This window comes from Magnolia sinica, chromosome 1, assembly GCF_029962835.1.
Source record: "Magnolia sinica isolate HGM2019 chromosome 1, MsV1, whole genome shotgun sequence".
In the NCBI taxonomy this organism is placed as follows: domain Eukaryota; kingdom Viridiplantae; phylum Streptophyta; class Magnoliopsida; order Magnoliales; family Magnoliaceae; genus Magnolia; species Magnolia sinica.
Genome location: NC_080573.1, coordinates 30,159,863 through 30,180,280, shown reverse-complemented (window position 1 = coordinate 30,180,280; position 20,418 = coordinate 30,159,863). Strand labels below are relative to the sequence as shown.

General features: G+C 41.0%; 1 protein-coding gene across 1 annotated transcript; it reads right to left on the bottom strand.

Annotated features, from left to right (window-relative positions):
• Positions 1-205: 205 nt before the first annotated feature.
• Positions 206-5,808, bottom strand: LOC131239434 (cytochrome P450 71A1-like; the record flags this gene model as incomplete). The annotated part of the gene is made up of 2 exons (XM_058237165.1): positions 4,891-5,808; positions 206-808 (listed from the first exon to the last, which is right to left on the bottom strand). Coding segments are annotated over exons 1-2 (1,521 nt in total), but the record flags the coding sequence as incomplete, so codon positions are not given.
• Between the last annotated feature and the right edge of the window lie 14,610 nt (positions 5,809-20,418).

Below are 20,418 nucleotides of genomic sequence, written 5' to 3'. Positions count from 1 at the left end.
TTGGGAAGGTAAATAATAATTTTATTACAATATAGACCGGCAAAGACTCCAAGAAAAGAAATAAAACAATGGACAAATGGCAACAACACACGTCCTAATAAAGAAGAGGCTTCAGAGGGCTAACCTAGTTCTCTCTCAATATAGAGCAGAGAAAACCCTCTCTCCCTCTAACATGGCAGTACAATTTAATTATTTAAAGTGAAAAGTGATATTTTGGAACTAGATGAAGAGGAAATTTCTTGTGGACAACAATTCCCATAGCTTCACTCATGTCTATATCATCCTTTTTTGCGCCACCAGGCAAGTCCCAATCAAACCAATATAGAAGGTTGGCAAGAGCAAGTTCCACAGTGAGGATGCCAAATGACATTCCAGGGCAAATCCTCCTCCCAGCCCCAAATGGTATTAATTGAAAATCCTGACCTTTGAAATGAATTGGGTTGTTAGAAAATCTCTCAGGAAGAAACTCATCAGCATTTTCCCATGATTTGGGGTCCCTTCCAATGGCCCATGCATTGATCAAGACCCTTGTTTTTGCAGTGATATGATAGCCTTGTAGTGTCGTGCTTCTTGTGGATTCATGTGGAACTAACAAGGGTAATGGAGGGTGTAATCTTAGTGTCTCCTTGATTATGGATTTCAAGTAGTCCATCTGAGCAATGTCGTCCTCTTCCACCTTTGCTTTTCTTCCTACCACTCTTCTTACTTCTGCTTGAGCTTTTTCCATCACATGTGGATTCTTTGTGAGCTCCGCCATGGCCCATTCCAAGGTGACCGATGAGGTGTCGGTTCCTCCAACGAACATGTCCTAAGAAGAAAATAAAAACAAACAGGAAAGAAAAAAAGCATGTAAGTGATAAAGTAGATCAATCATCCATTAAAAACAAGTTGAGAGCACAAAAATGGAGCAAGTACACATGTACATGGTTTGCCGACCACTTGGGTTGACTCAGCCTAGTCAGCCAGGCCAAGTGGTCTCAGCCTAGGCCATTCATCATCCTGGCCTCTGGATTGGGAAAACCAAGTTTACGAGAATGAGCATGTGACTCGAGTTTGATTTCTCGAGTCCAAGCTTGACTTAGTTGACTCGGCCGAGTCAAACAAGGTGGCACAAGTCTACCTAAGGGGTTGTTTGGATGCTTGTGATTTTTTTTAGTTGTAAATGTTAGAAATTATACAGATTAATGTATTTCTGTATAATGTGGAAACCGAAAAGTGCAAAATAATCAGAAATCAGGACAGGCTGAAGCACGTCTGAAACGCTGTCCTTAAAGCGTTATTTGCCCCTACTCAAGTGAATTGAGTATGCTGGTAGGTTAGAGGCAAATAGCTTCTAGGATACGATGAGCCTGGTGTGGGTCTGCGTTCAGCAAATATGAAGGCCCACCAAATGGAATTCAATTACACACTTTCTGGCAATATTACAGTATAAAGGAAAAAATCCCAAAAGAAGAAAAAAATAAGAGAAAAACTTCTGCACAGGTCAATTCAAATCTTCAGCTATTGGTTCAGTTGAACTGTTCTAGACCACACCGCTGGTCTGTTCTTCAAGCTAAGGTTTAAGCCTTACTTTGTTGCTGGAAACACTAGAATATATGAGTGGAGAGGGGCTGACTGTCTCAGTTCGTATGGATTTGCTAGAGTGAGTTGAGATGGTTTGGAAACCCATCCAGGTCCTTCTTTTATAGGCTATGGTGGCTAGGGGGTTATGGTCCAGAGACTTAAATTCCATTAAGTCATTTCTGACTGTTGAAAAACTAGCCGTTTTATGGCCGTTTTCTTACTGTTATGCATAGACCATTAAGCTACTGCATGCTGACTGTTGTGAGACAACAGCTAGCCGTTTTCTAGCTGTTGGGCAAGCCATGCAGCAATTACAGCTGGACCCTGCACTAATGGCTCAGCTGTTAAAGTTTCTACTGCAACAGCTCTTTTCAGTCCCTCTATTTATACTGAGAGATTTCTCTCCTAGTCCTTTAGTCTCTCTGCTAACCAGCCACCTGCCATAGCCACTTAGTCGCACCGCAACTCGCACACGTCTCGCTCCGGTTCGCTTAAGGTCGCGAAGGAGCGACCCTCTGCGACACGATGCGGACGTGCGAAGTGCGCCACTAGTGCCTCTACAACCACACTGCCTCACATGCCCATGCCCATGCCCTCGCACCGAGCCCGAGCCCGAGCCCGTGCCCATAACCGAGTCCGAGTCCGAGTCCGAGACCGAGACCGAGCCTGTGCCCAAGCCCGTGCCCGTGACCAAGTCCGAGTCCGAGTCCGAGTTCGAGACTAAGACCGAGCCCGTGCCCGTGCCCGAGCCCGAGCGCGAGTGTTCCAGTGCTACGCACTGGAACACGCAAGGTCCATAGTCCACGGACTAGATAGGTAAATATTATAATACTCCACATCTTTCATATAAACCACATATTTTTCTCTTCTCTTTTCCATGTGGGACTATTCCCAAAAAACCCGCAGAAAAGTGTTTTTTCAAAACAACTTTTTATGTTATATATTATTTTATTATTAAAATATTTTTTATTAAAAATCAATATTTTTGCAACAGTAAACACATTATATTTGAAAAGAGTTTTAGGTGCAATCAATTTACATACTATTTTATTTGGGTTTTAAGTGGTAATCTATTTACAGGTAAAGAGATTGTGTTTGGCTAGCTTGTAAAATATTTACAATGAATAAAGTAGGTATTTATACTAAAGAGCTTGGGCAGTGAACCTTCCAAAATCTGCAAATCACATAAGAAAGACTTGATTTTTTTCTTAGAGCTCTAGGAGAGCATTAAAGCATGCACATACTAAACGGATTGGATTTCTTCCCTCCATCATAGTGGGCCCCGAATACAATATAGAAGTTTTTAATGGTAGACATCTCATCTTTCCCTATGTGGTCCATTTGATAATGGACGAGTTGTTTTTTTAAAGCCACGGGATAGCATCAATGGAAGTACATGATGGATAGATTGGATGTACCATACACATTACGATGGACCCCACATATCATGATTGTATATGAACCATGTATTCTAATATGTATAATGCAATTGAGCAATCTCAACAGTTGGATTGATTCCTACGGACCAATAGTTTTTTTTTTTTTTTTTGATTAGCTTGTTAGTACACACCCATGTCAGAAAACACACTCCATGTTAGCCACCCCCACTAGGGAGCGATGCCAAGACCTCAAGTGTTGAAACGAGCTATCTCCACTCAGTCTGCCAGTGGAGCTATGGATCTGGGTGTGGATCAATAGTTATGTAGCCAATGGTTGATCAACCAATCATATAACCAACAAAATTTTAAATTGAACCCATGCTCAAGTGAGGCCCAACAAATAAATGGCTAAGATCAGGGACTAACCTTTGAAAAAAAAAAAAAAAAAACACTAAAACCCAGCCTAAATTGTACACTTGCGCCGGTGTAACACCTCTAAAGACTAAAAACAACAAAAGCAATATCAGTTTTACTATAAATGGCTCACATTGATTCATTTATAATAGAAATTAATTTAAAACAATTCAATCTTCCAATGAAATTGGAGATTTGTGCAATGAAATTGAAGATTTCATAACACAAATACGATTTGATAGTCACAAAGGAATGGACGAAGATAATAAAAGAAACTTTTTTTTTTTTTCCTTTTTCCTTTTTCACCTCGTTAATGGCAAAATTAGGGCTAGCAGAGCTCCTTGAAGTGCTAGATCTCTATGTGAAAACAGGTTCGGTTCTCAGGATCCATTGTATGGGAGCTAAATTAGGTCAAAGACGCCCTGCCAATGCCACTCAAGAAGAAAAGGCAAATCCTAATTTTTTCACCGGTGACAGAAAGGGAGAGGGAGAGAGAGAGAGAGGTTTGTTTTCTTCTTCTTTTGCTTTGGGTTCGTGTGGCAATTGGAAGATGATTTGCAACTCTCTCCCTCCTCTGAACTTTTTCAAAAATCATAGCCGTTGATTTACAATCAAATATATTCATCTAAACAGCCTGTGTAATCTAATTACCTATAAACAGATTCCTACTTAATGACTTTACAGGCATCCAAGCAACCCCTAATTAATGATAAGAAGAAGTCCTGTTTATCTTTTGTCTGTTTTTCTTTTTGCCTCGCTTTCCTTCTTTTTTTTTTTTTTTTTTGTCCCACCAATATATATGCACAGGTTTATAGCACACGTGTCCAAGATATGTCGGCCACATCATTTTGATCTTCTAAGCAGAGCTGTTTGACTCATCCGGTGGATCATAGTTGGCAAAACATATGACTAGCCGTCCATTGTTTTTGTCATTTTAGCCCACAGGAGGAGTTAAAAGGACGTGATTAAAAGGACGCGATTTACAACAAGGAAAGGAGGTCATATTTGAGGAATTCCATGTAGCGTTGGGGGCCTCTGTTTTGAGTGCAATGTGCATGTGGTTCATTGGTTGCAATGTTTGCCATGAGTTGTATGGATGAAATAAAATTACAGGTTGTATACTCCATGTCTAAATAAAAAATAATGCTGCCTATCTTGCATGCTAATATCACGGGAACCCAACCTGTTGACAGCATGTAGGGCTGGCCTAGATTTCATAATATTCAACATTTGTGCGAATCATGGAAAGGTGAACTCCACAATTCCATTTAGTCATCCATCAGTAGGTGTTTGTGTGCACAAACGTCTGTGCCATGGTATCCAAAAACGGTTACCTAGTGGCCGTTGCATAATGGTAACAGTGGGACCATTATGTGTTACAGAGCTGTAATGGCCGTTGCATTAGAAATGGCCTTGAATGGACTGTTACGGGGCTATTATAGTTTTTTAAATGTCCCATGTTACGGCCACTTTTACCCGTATTGAAAACCATGATCTGTGTTGAGAGAGAGAGAGAGAGAGAGAGAGAGAGAACCAAGATGATGGCTTTTAAGTTATCTTTGGTGAGATGGACGTCGGCATTGGTATCCTTTTGAAGGTGGAGTAATACATCCACAAGGTCGTTATGCTCATCGTCGTTTCCATCCTTGTTGGCATTCGTGCGAATGAGATGGTCGTCAATCACTTGATCAAGAAAATCATCCATGCCTTTAGAAACTCTCTTCAATCTCGCATCCAAGCCGCTCAGAACATCAATCCATCCGAATGATGGAAAATAATCTCCTACGCAAAAAGATCCCAAAAGAACTTCCAATTCCCTGGCTAGATCCATGAATCTATTCTCCCCATTCTCTCCTCCAATATACTTCTTCCCAAAAGCAACTCTTGAGATTATGCCGCTAGATAGGTAGAGAAACATATCGGTCAGATTAACGGCAAAGACCGAACTTGAACCTTTAATCTCCTTGATCATACTCCCAACTTCTTCTTCCATAATAAACGCGAATGACTGGACTCTCTTACCACTCAAAAGCTCGACGACACAGATTTTCCTTACTTGCCTCCAGTACTCCCCATAGGGTGAAAAGGCCAAGTCGGTGCCGCCGTAAATAAGCTCCCTGGCTGCGTTCGGACAAGGCAAAGGCCGGCTTGCAAAAACAAGATCATGGGTTTTCAAGATCTCTTCAGCCATCTCTGCTGATGAAACTACGAGAGTTGGAATGTTCCCCATGTGGAGAAGCATTAGCGGGCCGTGTTTGTTCGAGAGCGACTGTAGTGAACGGTGCAGAAGGGAACTAGGCCCACCTAGCTGGTGAAGGTTGCCAATGATCGGAAGCTTGGATGGAGAAGGAGGTTGGTTAGACTTATTCCTTCTTCGACCTCCATTGGAAGTAGCCAAGATTAGAAGAACAATGGCTACAACCAAGAGGAGAAGAGATGGAAAAATAGCCATTGAATGATTGATTGATTTTCTTCCTTTTCGTTACCTACCTATCTTATCCATATATGGAGGCTGAGGCTGAGTTTCGCTGGGACCTTCCCGGAAGCGGATTGGCTGCTGCACCACACACCACCAACATAGCTGGTGTGGGTACGTACGCTGACGCTCCTTGAGCTCCAAGTTGTACCAACAGTTCAAACGAGATGAAAGTTACATGGCCCCACAATGATTTATTTATCATATCCACACCGTTCATCCATTTGGAGAGATCATTTCAGATCTTTCAGCCTAAAATGAGTGATTTCGAAGGCCCAATTGGACCACACCACAAATAGTACTGGAAAAATGATTCTCACCATTAAAACATTCATAAGCCCACCGTAACATTTATTTTCCATCCACATATTCACGAGGTTACACAAATCAGGAAAAACAAATATCCTATTGATCCAGATTTCATGTGACACCCAAAAGGGTTTCAGTGGTAGGCAGGGGCTCTGTACCATTCCGTTTTACTTTGTGGTCCACTTGATTTTTGGATCCGTCGGTTCAACACTCACAAAGAGCCCGCCAAACGGACGACGGTTTGGGAATTTGAGTCTTGACCTTGTCACAAGTAGAAAAGTGAGAAATTTACAACTGTGGACCCACCTTTTATCCACTGGATATTCTTGAAGCAATACAAACTTAACTTCCGAACTTAGACCTCCTCATACGGACGACAAATCCCAGGATGAAAATACCTCTCCTTTTCACGGAAACGGATTGGCTACTCCCCCGCCACCCACCAATGGTGGATCGTCGGTGGTCTGTGCGCCACACCATGATGTATGCTTTTCATCCATGCTGTCCATATATTTTTTCAGATCATTTTAAGTATGAGACCAAAAATGAGGTATATCCAAATCTCAAATGTACCACATTATAGGAAACAGTGTTGAATGAGCGTCAACCATTAGAAACTCAGGTGTGGCCCACTGTGATGTTTGTGAGAAATCCTTCCCGCCTAAGTTCATTCATAGGGTCACAAAGACCTGGATGAAGAGGAAAAACAAATTTCATAATGATCCAAAAATTCCTTAACCTCAATGGTAGACGTTCAATTCCCCACTGCCTCTTACAGTGTGGTCCACTTGATAGTTAGATCTGTCTTATTTTTCGTATCAAGCCTTAATATGAGCTCGCCAAATAGATGGACAGTTTGGATATAACACAGACCTCATGATGGGACCCACAAAAGCAAGACAAAAAAAAAACCCACAGCAGTGCCGCGGCAGTCTAACAAATTTTTTTTTTTCCACGGGGAGAACTTTTTCCCCCTTACATTTTTCTCTAATACCTAGTCACGTAAATATGTATATATAAGTATATAAAAATATTTTTCTATCTTTTAATTCATTTCTTTGTCTATTTATTTAATAAGCATATCTCCTAAACTAGAATGATTTACTTAACGTACCACATATGATTTTGGGGTAGGAGAAGCTAATTTAGCCAACCAACGTAGTTATTTTTCAAGATTCCATCGAGTCAATGGTCAAAAATCCATTTCATTCACTTCGTGGTCAATTTCAATTACTTTGCAATCAAACATGAAATTGTGCGGGGCAAATTAGAAATTCAGTGGGGCAAACATGAAATTGAGCGGGGCAAACTAGAAATTTAGCGGGGCAAACATGAAATTGAGTGAGACAAACTAGAAATTCAGCGGGGCAAACATGAATTTTAGCGGGGCAAACATGAAATTGAGTGGGGCAAACTAGAAAATCAGTGGGGCAAACATGAAATTGAGCGGGGCAAACTAGAAAATCAGCGGGGTAAATATGAAATTGAGCGAGGCAAACTAGAAATTCAACGGGGCAAACATTAAATTGAGGGGAGCAAACTATAAATTTAGTGGGGTAAACATGAGGTCTGTGTTAGGGACCGAATGCATTTTATATAGGAGAGTGGCTATGGAAGAGAGTTCACCCATTGTAGAATTCTTTCACTTACTTACGTATTCTCAATCTCTCACGTACAAAGAGAGAAGTCATTCTTCAATATAATTCTATCTTGAGTTGTCTATAGTACTTCATGCCTATAAAACCGTATATACCCAATGTGATTAATTTAAACCAATCATTGCATTACCAGATGAAAACATGGCATACATGGCAAATGATTCCAACATTCTCTAACTTGAGATAATCATGATATTCTTCAATATGCAATGTATTATATGGTAAATCATTAACGATCGAGATTCTACTAGATATTTTAATGGATCCTATAAAGTATCCTGAATTATTTGGTCGATTGGAACTATCGACACTAGACCACGGCAATCATCACCTCATTTATTAAAGTGAGACTAGGCGTGATCACAATGTCGGCATTTCCAATGACATAAATACCGAAAACATTAGTATAAAACATGAAAATCTCATGCTAGGTATAACTGGCATGCACACTTCTAAGTGGTCCAATCATCTCTATCAAGAGATGCCTTAGCTTCAATCATAGCCATTCATAACTGTTCATTTCACCTTATGCATGCATAATGAGTATATCTTAATAAACAAAAATGGAAACTTGAATCAGCGATTAAATCTTAATTTACTGAAATGTGTATGCCAACTTAATATTTGTACTTGCACTGAACATGAGCATCCTACGATACAATTATCAGATAGGGTTTACAAACAATATTTGATGATTACAGATCATCTTTCTTTAAAAGAACCTTAGTGTATGCTCATTTGTACTGCATTACCGATTCGAAGACCCATGAGAAAAATCCTATCTTTTTCTTTCTTCAAAAAACCTTTCAAACCCTCCTTTTTTTTTTTTGGGGGTTAGCTTGTTAGTACAATCCACTGTCAATGTACACTCCGCTATTAGCCACCTCGACTAGGGAATCGATACCAAGACCTCAATGTTGAAACGAGGTATCTTCACTTAGTCTACCACTTGAGATATGGTCTAGGGTGTAATCCTTTCAAACCCTTAAGCATGACTAGCAGTAACCCTAATATTGATTCCACCAGTATATATAATCAAAACTAGAAATAGAAATAAATTGCATAAAAACACTCAAAACTGTGTAACCTATTTATCCATCGAGTCAACCGGTCGAAACGCTTTGATCGACCGGGTCAACATGTTAACTAAAGTTTTCGAGATGTCGAAAACTCCAAAAATTGTCTAAATTTTTTTGTCAAAAATTTAAATTTCTTTGATAACCTTCAACCTTCATGTTTGCCCCGCTGAATTTCATTTCTGCCCTGCTCAATTTTCGGTTTGCCCCGCTGAATTTCTAGTTTGCCCTGCTCAATTTCATGTTTGCCCCGCTGAATTTCTAGTTTGCCCCGCTGAATTTCATGTTTGCCCCACTGAATTTCTAGTTTGCCCCGCTCAAATTCATTAATGCCCCGCTGAATTTCATGTTTGCCCCGCTCAATTTCATGTTTGCCCCACTCAATTTCATGTTTGCCCCGTTCAAACTAGAAATTGAGCGGGGCAAACTAGAAATTGAGTGTGTGGGATCTAATTGTAATGTCACAGCTTTCAAGGTAACTTGAAAGAAGCATAACTGTGGTTTGAATGCTGGTTCCTCAGCATTACTTCTAGGAAATGTCATTATCTTGCGAATGTTTACAATTCAATTCATCTGTGCATTGATATAATGAGTCCTATGCATTTGAAGGTCTGATGACATTTGGAAAATCCGTTGCTGAAATATTGTTTTCTAATGACACCTTGTGTATTCAAGAACTTTAAACTCTCTAATGGTGAGTATTGTGTACTTTAGATAGCTCCTCTCATTGAAGAACCAAATTACTTACAGTAATTATTGATGCTTAGTGTAGACACAATGCAGAACAAAATGCTACTAAGATGCTTGAGGAGGTTGGAAGGTACGGATAAATATCAACCACATTTTGATGCTTGTCTTTTTTGATACATCATATATTGAGCCATTTCAATCAAAATGTCAGGATTCTCAAAGATAGAGTAATCTATGTTCTGGTATGTGTCTTATTCTTTAATCGTTGGAGCTTAAGAACTGTTCTTCCTAGAAATAGTTCGTGTCACGCCCCAAACCCAGAAATCGGATTCACAGGAATCTCAATCGCCGGATCCGGTGCCGACAGCCTCCGTAGTACACCATTGTCGGCTCTCAGCGCCCATATGCCAGGTTCCAATCCTGGGATCTTACAAGGAGGATTTTTCAACGTACATTTATCTCATAAGAAGCATAACCACAAGTTTACCCAAATCACAAAGGCAACATCATCATCACATATCTACTAATATAAACATTTGAATACAATACTGAAAGGGAAATACATATGTTAAAATTAAAGCTCCAGAAGTCAGTTACATGCTCCAAGCTCCACGCTGCTGCAACTTAACATCATCTGCATGCATCTATCGTGCATAAGCTTATAGAAAGCTTAGAGGGTGGTGTAAGTGTATGCACAAGGTAAGTGCCAAGTATTCAATACAATGCCATAATCATACAATATTGAAAATACTGGTAAGATCATGAATCATACGATATCAGAGTACGTAATACAGATCAGCTATACAAGAGAGGAGTCATGAAGAGCTAAATATCAGATGTTGAGGATGCAATGCAATATATAATTTCTGATGAGTTCACGAATGCCGTCAGCCGTATCTAGACCATATACATGCAGAAATACAGTAACTCAAAATGTCATATGCCGCAGATGTAATGCAATATGCGGTGCGAATGGAATGACTATGCTGGAGTGTGAAGTCAGGATGATGGTACGTAGTATCGCAAGCTTTGGGCTCCATCACAAGGGACTTCTATCCAAACTAGTCCGATACCTAATTTAGATAGTCAGACTCAATGTGATAAACTCCTGATCTCAAGTTAGTCGCGTGCCTCAACCGAAATCTTAGTCATTGTGAAGGTACACGTAACAAATAGTTGCGCACCACCTGCCCGAGTGGATAGTGAATGAATGAATGAGTATGCAACTCTTGCTTCACAAATCAGTATTATATATCTCTGGGATCATCACCAGGGTCTAGTACTCTCTACATGCAAATCGCCGCCTATTGACGCACGACCATGCAAGTGGAAGAGACCTCACTATCCGCCTAGCCTGTAGTCAGCCAATATCTACCCGGCACGTCGATAGTGGACCCATTCACAAGTTGGTCAAACTTAGCCTAGCTATGCCCCCTACTCTCGGGCGGGTAAGGCTTCACCCCCTCCTAATCGACCAAGACACAATGGGAGACGCGACCTCCTGGTATTCGGCACTCGGGCGCTCATGTATCCACTCAGTCTTGACATTGGGGCATCTCCTGGCCTCAGAGGTTTAGGGACTTTTACCCACGGACATCCAAAGTGCCTAGATGCTCGAACCAAACATTTTCGGTGTCCCATCTAGTCATCCACGACATGCTTGTAGAGGTCACAGCCTTGATGTCGCTAGGGCGTATAGTATTCACTATCACACAATGCAAGATGCATGAGTCATGTAGTCCAATCATACATCAATCCTACACATACCGTGTACTCATGTGGGATAACTCCACCTATCAGGGAGTCCCATAAATCATTTGTACTATGACGTATGCAATGATCAATCATATCTCACAACGAACATACAGATGATGCGTTTCGGCATGTATCATGCTGCTATGCTGTCACATACTCATAATCGGTATCAATAACCGGCATCGACAATCGGCCTCGACAATGTGGACATTTAACCAACATTACCTCCAAGGAATGGCCCGCATAGAGCCTAACATATAGTGGACCCATGGCCTCACACAAGGGCCTAATATACAACACCATAGGCCTCACTTAAGAGTTTAATATACATCACGATGGGCCTCTCACATGGGCCTGATATACAACACAACGGGCTTCATCGCCTGGCCCTCAAATGCACCACAAGGGGCCTCATCACATAGGCCTCACATACATTACATAGGCCTCAAATGCATCAAGCTGAGGCCAAATGCTTATCAGAATGGGCCTTAAATATAGGCCACATATACATCACAATGGGCCTTGATATCCATCCTCGACAATCGGAGTCGGCCTCGATAATCAGAGTCGACCTTAATAATCAGAATCGGCCTCGATAGTCAGAATTGACCTCAACAATCAGAATCGACCTCAATAATTGGAATCGACCTCGACAATCGGATCGGCCTCGATAATTGGCACCAATAATCAACATCGATAATCGGCTTATAAAGCAAGGCGGGGTCCATATATGAACAGTCGATCGAACCATAATATAAAAATCGGCCCTCGGCCGTGGTTATATCAAACCTGATGGCACGAAACCATCCGTCTATGGTGAATGGGGGCCCATTGATTACGGTTAACCCATGAGAAAATGATGAGGAAGGGCCTAACAAGGCCTAAGGGAAGGTCACAATGTAGGCGTCCAACCATCAATGCCCATCAATGTAGACCTTTAACCAACATTACTCCCAAGGAATGATGCTCATAGGGTCAATTGTATAATGAGTCCACGGTCTCATACAATCGTCTAATACACATCATCACGGGCCTTGCTTATGGGGTATATACGCATCATGTTGGGCCTCACTCATGAGCTAATGTATATAACATCGGGTCGTATCAATGGGTCGAATCAAATAAGCCGAATCAAATGGGCCGGTACAAATGGGCCAAATCAATTGGGTCAAGTCAATGGGCCAAATCAAATGGGCCAAAGTTAATTGGGTCAATCAAGTGGGCCGATACAAATGGGTCGAGTGGATGGGTTGAATCAAATGGGCCAAGTCAATTAGGTCGATCAAATGGGCCGAGTCAATGGGCCGAATCAAATGGGCCGATTCAAATGGGTCCAGTCAATTGGGTCGATCAAATGGGCAGATACAAATGGGCCAAGTCAATTGGGTCGATCAAATGGGCCGATACAAATGGGCCGATTCAAATGGGCTGATTCAAATGGGCCGATTCAAATGGGCCGAGTCAATTGGGTCGATCAAATGGGCTGATACAAGTGGGCCGAATCAAATGGGCCAAGTCAATTGGGTCGATATAAATGGGCGAATTCAAATGGGCCTATTCAATGGGCCGAATCGAATAGGCCGAGTCGAATGGCCGAATCAAATGGGCTAGTACCAATGAGCTGAATCAATTGGGCCGATCAAATGGGCCAAGTATATCACAGTGGGCCTCTAGCCATGAGCTCCAAATACATCACAATGGGCCTCTAACCATGGGCCCCATATACGTCATATTGGGCCTCTCAAATACAACAAGTGGGCTGCACTACTTGGGCCGCACCATTCATCCATCTATAGAGATCATTTTAGAGCATTATCCAAACGATAAATCAGATCAAAAGATCATCTGGACCATACCACGAATAACAATGGTGATAATGATTTCCACTGTTAAAATTTAGAGGGCCCACCATATCATTTATTTCCCATCCAGACTGTTCATAAGTTCACTAAAAACCTGAACAGTGAGGGAAAATAAATATCATATTAGTTCAAAACTTCTATAACCCAAAAGGGGATTTTAATGGTGGGTGTTTAATCCACTATTTCCTGTGGTTTGGTCCACCTGATAACTAGATCTATCTTATTTTTAGTCTCTAGCCGTGAGACAAGGTGGTCCAAAATAGATGGACGGTTTGGATGTAACACCAACATCAGGGGTGGGGTCCATGTACGTGGCCCACTAGAGGACTAAATCTGCTTCATTTTCGTCTTGAGCCAAAGACGAGCTCACCAGATGAATGGACGGCATAGATACAAACATACATCAGGGTGGACTCCACCTGTCCAGCTTGCTGGACGGCATGGATATAAACCTACATCACGGTGGACTCCACCTGTCCAGATCGCTGGACGACATGGATACAAACATACATTAGTGGTGGGTCCCACACACGTGGCCCACTTCACATATATTATAATATAATATAATATAATATATATAAATTATAAAGAGCCACCATCCAGACCCCTGGATGTTCTAGATGGTGGAGATCTCCATGTGGGTCCACACGTGTGGCCCACCTCATATCATGATAATATATATTATAATAATATATATAAATATATAACATATATCATGTGTATATAATACATGTCTAGCGTCCAGGAGGTCTGGATGCTCTAGATGGTGTGGATTAATCCACATCAATATGAGGGTGGGCCCCGCCATCCTGACCCCTGGACGGTGTGGAGCTAATGCATATGCCATGGTGGTTCCACACGTGTGGCCCACATAGACCTCGGATCGAACTAATACTTGTGTTTTCCTTCGATCAGACCCGTCCAAATGGATTGCCATGTGGGCCACTCGGTGGACGGCATGGATGAAATACTTACTTCATGATAGGCCACACATACCATTCATACAAAAGAGAGAGAGAGAGAGAGAGAGAGAGAGAGAGAAATGGTGAGATAGAGGGACCCTGCCACTATGGGCCCCTCTTTACATTGCATACATCAATGTGGATCCCACAACAAGTGGGCCCAAAACTTGAAATCAACAGTCACCCACCTATATCACTCTTTCTTTAGCTCCTTGGACTTGTATACTCCTTGCCTTCACTTTTGATGGCGGTTGATGGTGATTGGAAGGTTGAGATATGAGATGAGAAGGTGGGCCACACTTAGCATTTGGGAGAGAGGAGCTTGGACATTGGAGCTCTCATGGGATTTGAAAAATTGCTAGAGAATGAGAGAGAGAGAGAGAGAGGAGTGATGGGATGATATGGGATGTGTGTTGTAAGGGAAGGAGATGGAGAGGTAAGGTTTAGTTTGAAAGTTGAAAAAAGAAGGATGGGTGGGGGAAGAGAGAGTTAACTTGGGAAAAAGGAGGGATGGATTGCTTGTACTTGAGGTATGGAGTATACTTGACATAATCGATTGATTGATTGATAGGACATGTTGAAGAGATTCCCTCAAAATTCGCAACGTGTGGAGTTTTTCTCGAAATGAACGTGGGCCCACAACTCCTAACCTGGATATTGGATCGGTGTGCGAGTCACAGCGTTGAAATCACGGCGACGGCACAGTCGCTAAGATACAAGTTTCGAGTCGAGCCGACTTCGGTATGCAAGTATCGGCTTAGGATCATGCATAAACGTCAGATACAGCTTGAGGGTTGCCAGAATTCAACCGAGAGGACCGCGGAAGTCTACGGAATAGTATAGTCTAGGATATGGGTCTTACAGTTTGAGTTAACACATCAGCTTTGTGTGGATGCAAAATGGAAATAGATTGAATTGCAAGCATTAGTTTAATTAAGAAAAAATGGTGAAATTAATGATGTTTTCCTTGTGTTCATAATGAAGTAGTCCTCCAATTTTTAATTTGCCCCGCTTAATTTTTAGTTTGCTCTGCTCAATTTCTGGTTTGCCCCGCTCAATTTTTTATTTGTCCCGTTCGATTTCTAGTTTGCCCCGCTCAATTTTCTGTTTGCCCCGCTCAATGTCTAGTTTGCGCTGCTCAATTTTCAGTTTTCCTCGCTTAATTTCTGGTTTGCCCCGCTCAATTTTCGGTTTGCCCCCCTCAATTTCTAGTTTACCCCCCTCAATTTCTAGTTTGCCCTGCTTAATTTTCAGTTTATCCCGCTCAATTTTTAGTTTGCCCCGCTCAATTTCTGGTTTGCCCCGCTCAATTTCTAGTTTGCCTTGCTTAATTTTCAGTTTGCCCCACTCAATTTCTAGTTTGCCTCGCTTAATTTCTGGTTTGCCCCACTCAATTTCTAGTTTTCCTCACTCAATTTTCGGTTTGCCTCGCTTAATTTCTAGTTTGCCCCGCTTAATTTTCGGTTTGCCCCGCTCAATTTTCGATTTGTCCCGCTCAATTTCTAGTTTGCCCCGCTCAATTTTCGATTTGTCCCGCTCAATTTTTAGTTTGCCACGCTCAATTTTCAGTTTGCCCCGCTCAATTTCTAGTTTGCCCCGCTCAATTTTCAGTTTGCCCTGCTCAATTTCTAGTTTGCCCCGCTCAATTTCTGGTTTGCCCCGCTCAATTTTGAGTTTGACCGCGAAGAGAATGAAATGGATTTTCAACTATCGACCTGATTGAATTTTGGAAAATAACTACATTGGTGGGCTAAATTAGCTTCTCCTACCCCAAAATCATATGTGGTACGTTAAGTAACTCATTCTAATTTAGGAAATATGCTTGTTAAATAAATAAACAAATAAATGAATTAAAAGATAGAAAAATATTTTTATATACTTATATATACATATTTACATAACTATGCATTAGAGAAAAATGTAAGGAGAAAAAAGTTATCCCTGTGAAAAAAAAAAAAAGAAGCCGTCAGACTGCCGCAGCACTACTGTGTTTTTTCTTTTTTTTGCTATCTTGCTTTTGTGGGTCCCATCATGAGGTTTGTGTTATATCCAAACTGTTCATCTATTTGGCGAGCTCATATTAAGGCTTGAGATGAAAAATAAGACAGATCTAACTATCAAGTAGACCACACTGTAAAAGGCAGTGGGGAATTGAACGTCTACCATTGAAACCCTTTTAGGGATTACAGAAGTTTTGGATCATTATGAAATTTATTTTTCCTCTTCATCCAGGTCTTTGTGAACCTATGAATGAACTTAGACGGGGAGGATTTCTCACAAACATCATAGTGGGCCCCACCTGAGTTTCTAATGGTTGATGCTCATTCAGCACTGTTTCCTGTAATGTGGTACACTTGAGATTTGGATATACCTCATTTTTGGTCTCCTACCATAAAATGATCTGGAAAAATATATGGACACTATATATGAAAAGCATAAATCATGTTTGGGCCCATAGACCACCGATGATCCACCATTGGCGGGTGGCAGGGGGAGTAGCCAATCCGTATCCGTGAAAAGGGGGGGATTTTCGTCCTGGAATTTGCCATCCGTACGAGGAGGTCTAAGTTCGGAAGTTAAGTTTGTATTGCTTCAAGAATATCCCATTGATAAAAGGTGGGGTCTGTAGTTGTAAATTTCTCTTGAAAAGTCCAACGTGCAACATGATTTGTCCGTATCATCAGTGACATTGTCAGTACTGCTGCGCTAAATGCAGTATCAGATGTGGTGGTCCAATTCCTTGTAAGCAGACAATGGATCGAGGATCCGGATTCACGGTTATTGATGGAGTGAGAATCATAACCACATGTGGATGCCCTTACCTAAGAATCATCTCAAATAACCACAAAAAGTATTGAGTGGCCGCAACATGTACCTCATAACCACATGGCGACATGTCATTTCCAACATATTTGAAATTGCGGATTGGCACGGCACGTTGTGTCATTATAACTTCACATCTTTCAGTGCTTTTCCGCCAATCGTCTAAACTAGAAAATAGCTTGAATTATTGATCTCCCTAGAATGAAGCCACATAGATTCTTCGATACCTTATTTTGACCCTCAATATCTTTGATAAAAATGATACATGGTGTACATTATCTTCGGTCCTCCTGCGCATCTTGTTGATCCAATAGGTGGGCTAGCTGTTGAGTGCTGTGGGGCCCTCAGGTCAGGCGGTGGGTGCTGAGAAGCTTAATGATGCCTGTGCGTGCCAAAAAGAAAACAAAAGGAGAGAGAGAGAGAGAGAGAGAGAGAGAGAGAGAGAGAGAGAGAGAGAAAGGAAGAAGGATAGAGGGAGGGGGTGATTAGATTACCCCTGAATCCCAATCTTATACCATGTTTATTTATGGTAGGAAAATAAAAAAGGAAAAGAGAGAATGGGAGGAAAGAGAGTTGAAGAGCTGGTCTCTTTTTTCCTCTTATTTCTAATAAAAGCTCACTTACAAAGAGATGCATGGTGGGTTCCAAGGGAAACGAACAAAGAGTTATGGTGCTCTACAGGAACACCAAAGATGACACCATGTGCCATTTCCAACATATTTGAAAAATCAAGGTCACTACAAGAAATGCTGGAATAACCGGCGCTTTTTTACAAGTGGCTGACGGATATTTCCCGTGAATGACCTGCGGTCACAAATATGTTGTAAAAGTCCCGGAACGGATATTTCCCGTGAATGACCTGCGGTCACAAATATGTTGTAAAAGTCCCGGAACCCCAAATCGCCTCACCTCTCTCTCTCTCTCGTCTCCTCCCTAAAAACACCGACTAACCATCTCCCTAAAAAAAAAATAATCCCAATCTCTTGTCTTCTCCACAAAATACCTTTATCTCTCCATCGTCTTCTCCTCAATCGACTTTTCCTCTCTCTCTCTCTCTCTCTCTCTCTCTCTCTCTCTCTCTCTCTCTCTCTCTCTCTCTCTCGATTTCTTTCGTTGAAGATGGTTGGTTTGCCGTCCACGCCGACATCGACGCTGATAGTGGTGAGTTTGAGGATGATCAGATCTCTGAGTTCAAGGAGGCATTTGGCATGTTTAAGAAGGACGGAGACAGTTAGATCCCTTCGATCTTCACTTTTCCCCCCTTTTCTGCTGGAAATCTGTTGATTTTATGATTTTTTTATAGCATTTTTATGGAGATGAAGGAATTTGGGATTTCTCGATAATCAAATTCAGAGAGAACCGATTCTTCTTCTATCCTCAGATTTTTGCATTCCAGAACTCTTGTTTCAATGCTAGAATAGAAGCATTTAATTCTAGTGATTTTTTTAGGCATTAGGGTTGTTGGCCAAATGCTTTAGCTGACTAGTACTCCTCATGATAGATGTATGTAGAGTCAGGCTGACCCTTTTGAATTCTTCAAAAAAATGCTACATCACTCTCATGATTTGTTAACTTTATGCTTTTCTGTGATCTAGACCATTGGTATGATGGGCCACACACTGCATTGCTTGATTCCTGACAAATGTGATAGGATTTTCGATGCGATGCAGATGTTCAGATCTATAAAGATGGAGAGAATTCATGATGTGGTCTCTCTTCATATAGACTCTTGATCACTTGGTTGTGTAGAAAGGGGAAGCTGAATGAAGCATAAATGGTGTTCGACGAAATGCTCAAGAGAGGGATAAGTGCTGTTAATGCAACATTAACTACTTTGGTTTATGGAGGGGATAAGATAGCTTGATGCAAGTGTTTACCATGGGCTGATCAAGGGTTTTTTGAAGCTTAGGAAGGCAAAGGAAGACACTCAAGTGTTTAGAATAGCACTTGTTTAGCCTATGTTACTCTATCCATGTCGTGTCTCATAGGTTTTGGCTCTTTCATGAATTTATATTTTCTGCTACACCGGTATATCTTGTCCTGATTTTATTATTGTTCAATTTCTATAGGCTGAGACTCAACAATACGGGGCTGAAGAGCTACAAAGCATTAAACAAATACAGGTTTGTTAGTGGTGCTCTATTTAATGTAGAAGTTGTCCACATTCAGGGACTATTTGATAGACGCCTAAATTGAGTTCATCTCATATTCATCAATCTTTATCATGTATTAGAGATCACATTTCAGGATTAAAAAGAATCTTGATAACCAACATTCATTATCTCTAATACATATTATGAGTAACTAAAATGAGATAAACTCATTTTTACGTGTCTAGCAAACAACCTTGTATATAATGCATGAAAATGTTTCCTACATTCTTTTGTGCTCCTTGGAAAGCATTCTTTAAAGGGTGGAGGTGGCAAGAATTTAGGGCCTTCAGTATTAACTATTGGCTTCCTCTGTTTTGTCTTTTTCAATTCAGCGGTGGAAGCAATTATCCAAATTGTTTTGGTGATTCTTTTTTATTTTAATCTAGTATTATTATTATTATTATTCGTATTATTATTATCACGGGTCATTTGTTTCATGTTTGGGAAAATATAGGGTTAGGTCAGTGAAGGATGCCAAAAATACAATCCATAAATAATGTTACCAAGGACTCATGAGACTGATGATGGTTCTATGGTCCAATACAACTCAGAGAACTCCAAAGAAGGGATTGACAATGGCAGAATTCAGCTCTGAACCAGCTGAGTGCAGTACTGGCATGTCCACCTTGTCCCTAGGCAAAACATGGTTTTCTGCTCCTATTCAACAAGATATCAATTAGAGGCTCAAGACTTCTAAACAAAAATAGATTTGTTGAAAATTTCAATTTCAGCATCCATTCCACATCTTTCCTGCATCAATACCTAATGGCTATTTCAATATCAGTGGTGTGTAGAAGGATCGAGCAACGATATGATGCTTATCCATTTGTCACATTAGTTGGGATAAGGCTTGTCCTTCTCAAACTCTCCCTCCACATCATCACCAGCAAAGGCACTGTGTATGAGGTCTGCTTGAGATGGAAGTTCATACTCTGCCATCTCAATCATCAACATCATCACCATTAAGCCTTATCCCAACTAATTGGGGTCGACTACATTAATCCTTTTTTTCCCTGATTGATGTGGTGTTTGGATCTGTGGGCCATTCACATTAAAGGACACTAGAAGGCATATCAAGATTCAACATCCCCTTGCCATGTGTACTCAGGGACATGGAAGCTATTTTGTTAATTTGAAGTAGTTGTAATCATAATTTGAAGACTACCTTAAACAATTGCACTTTTGTTAATTTCTACTCTATTGAACTAATTATTTCAATTCAATTTGAATGTGCATCCAAACACTTCTCCATCTAGTCCCATACAGTCGGTGAACATATTCCAATTGTATATAGACTG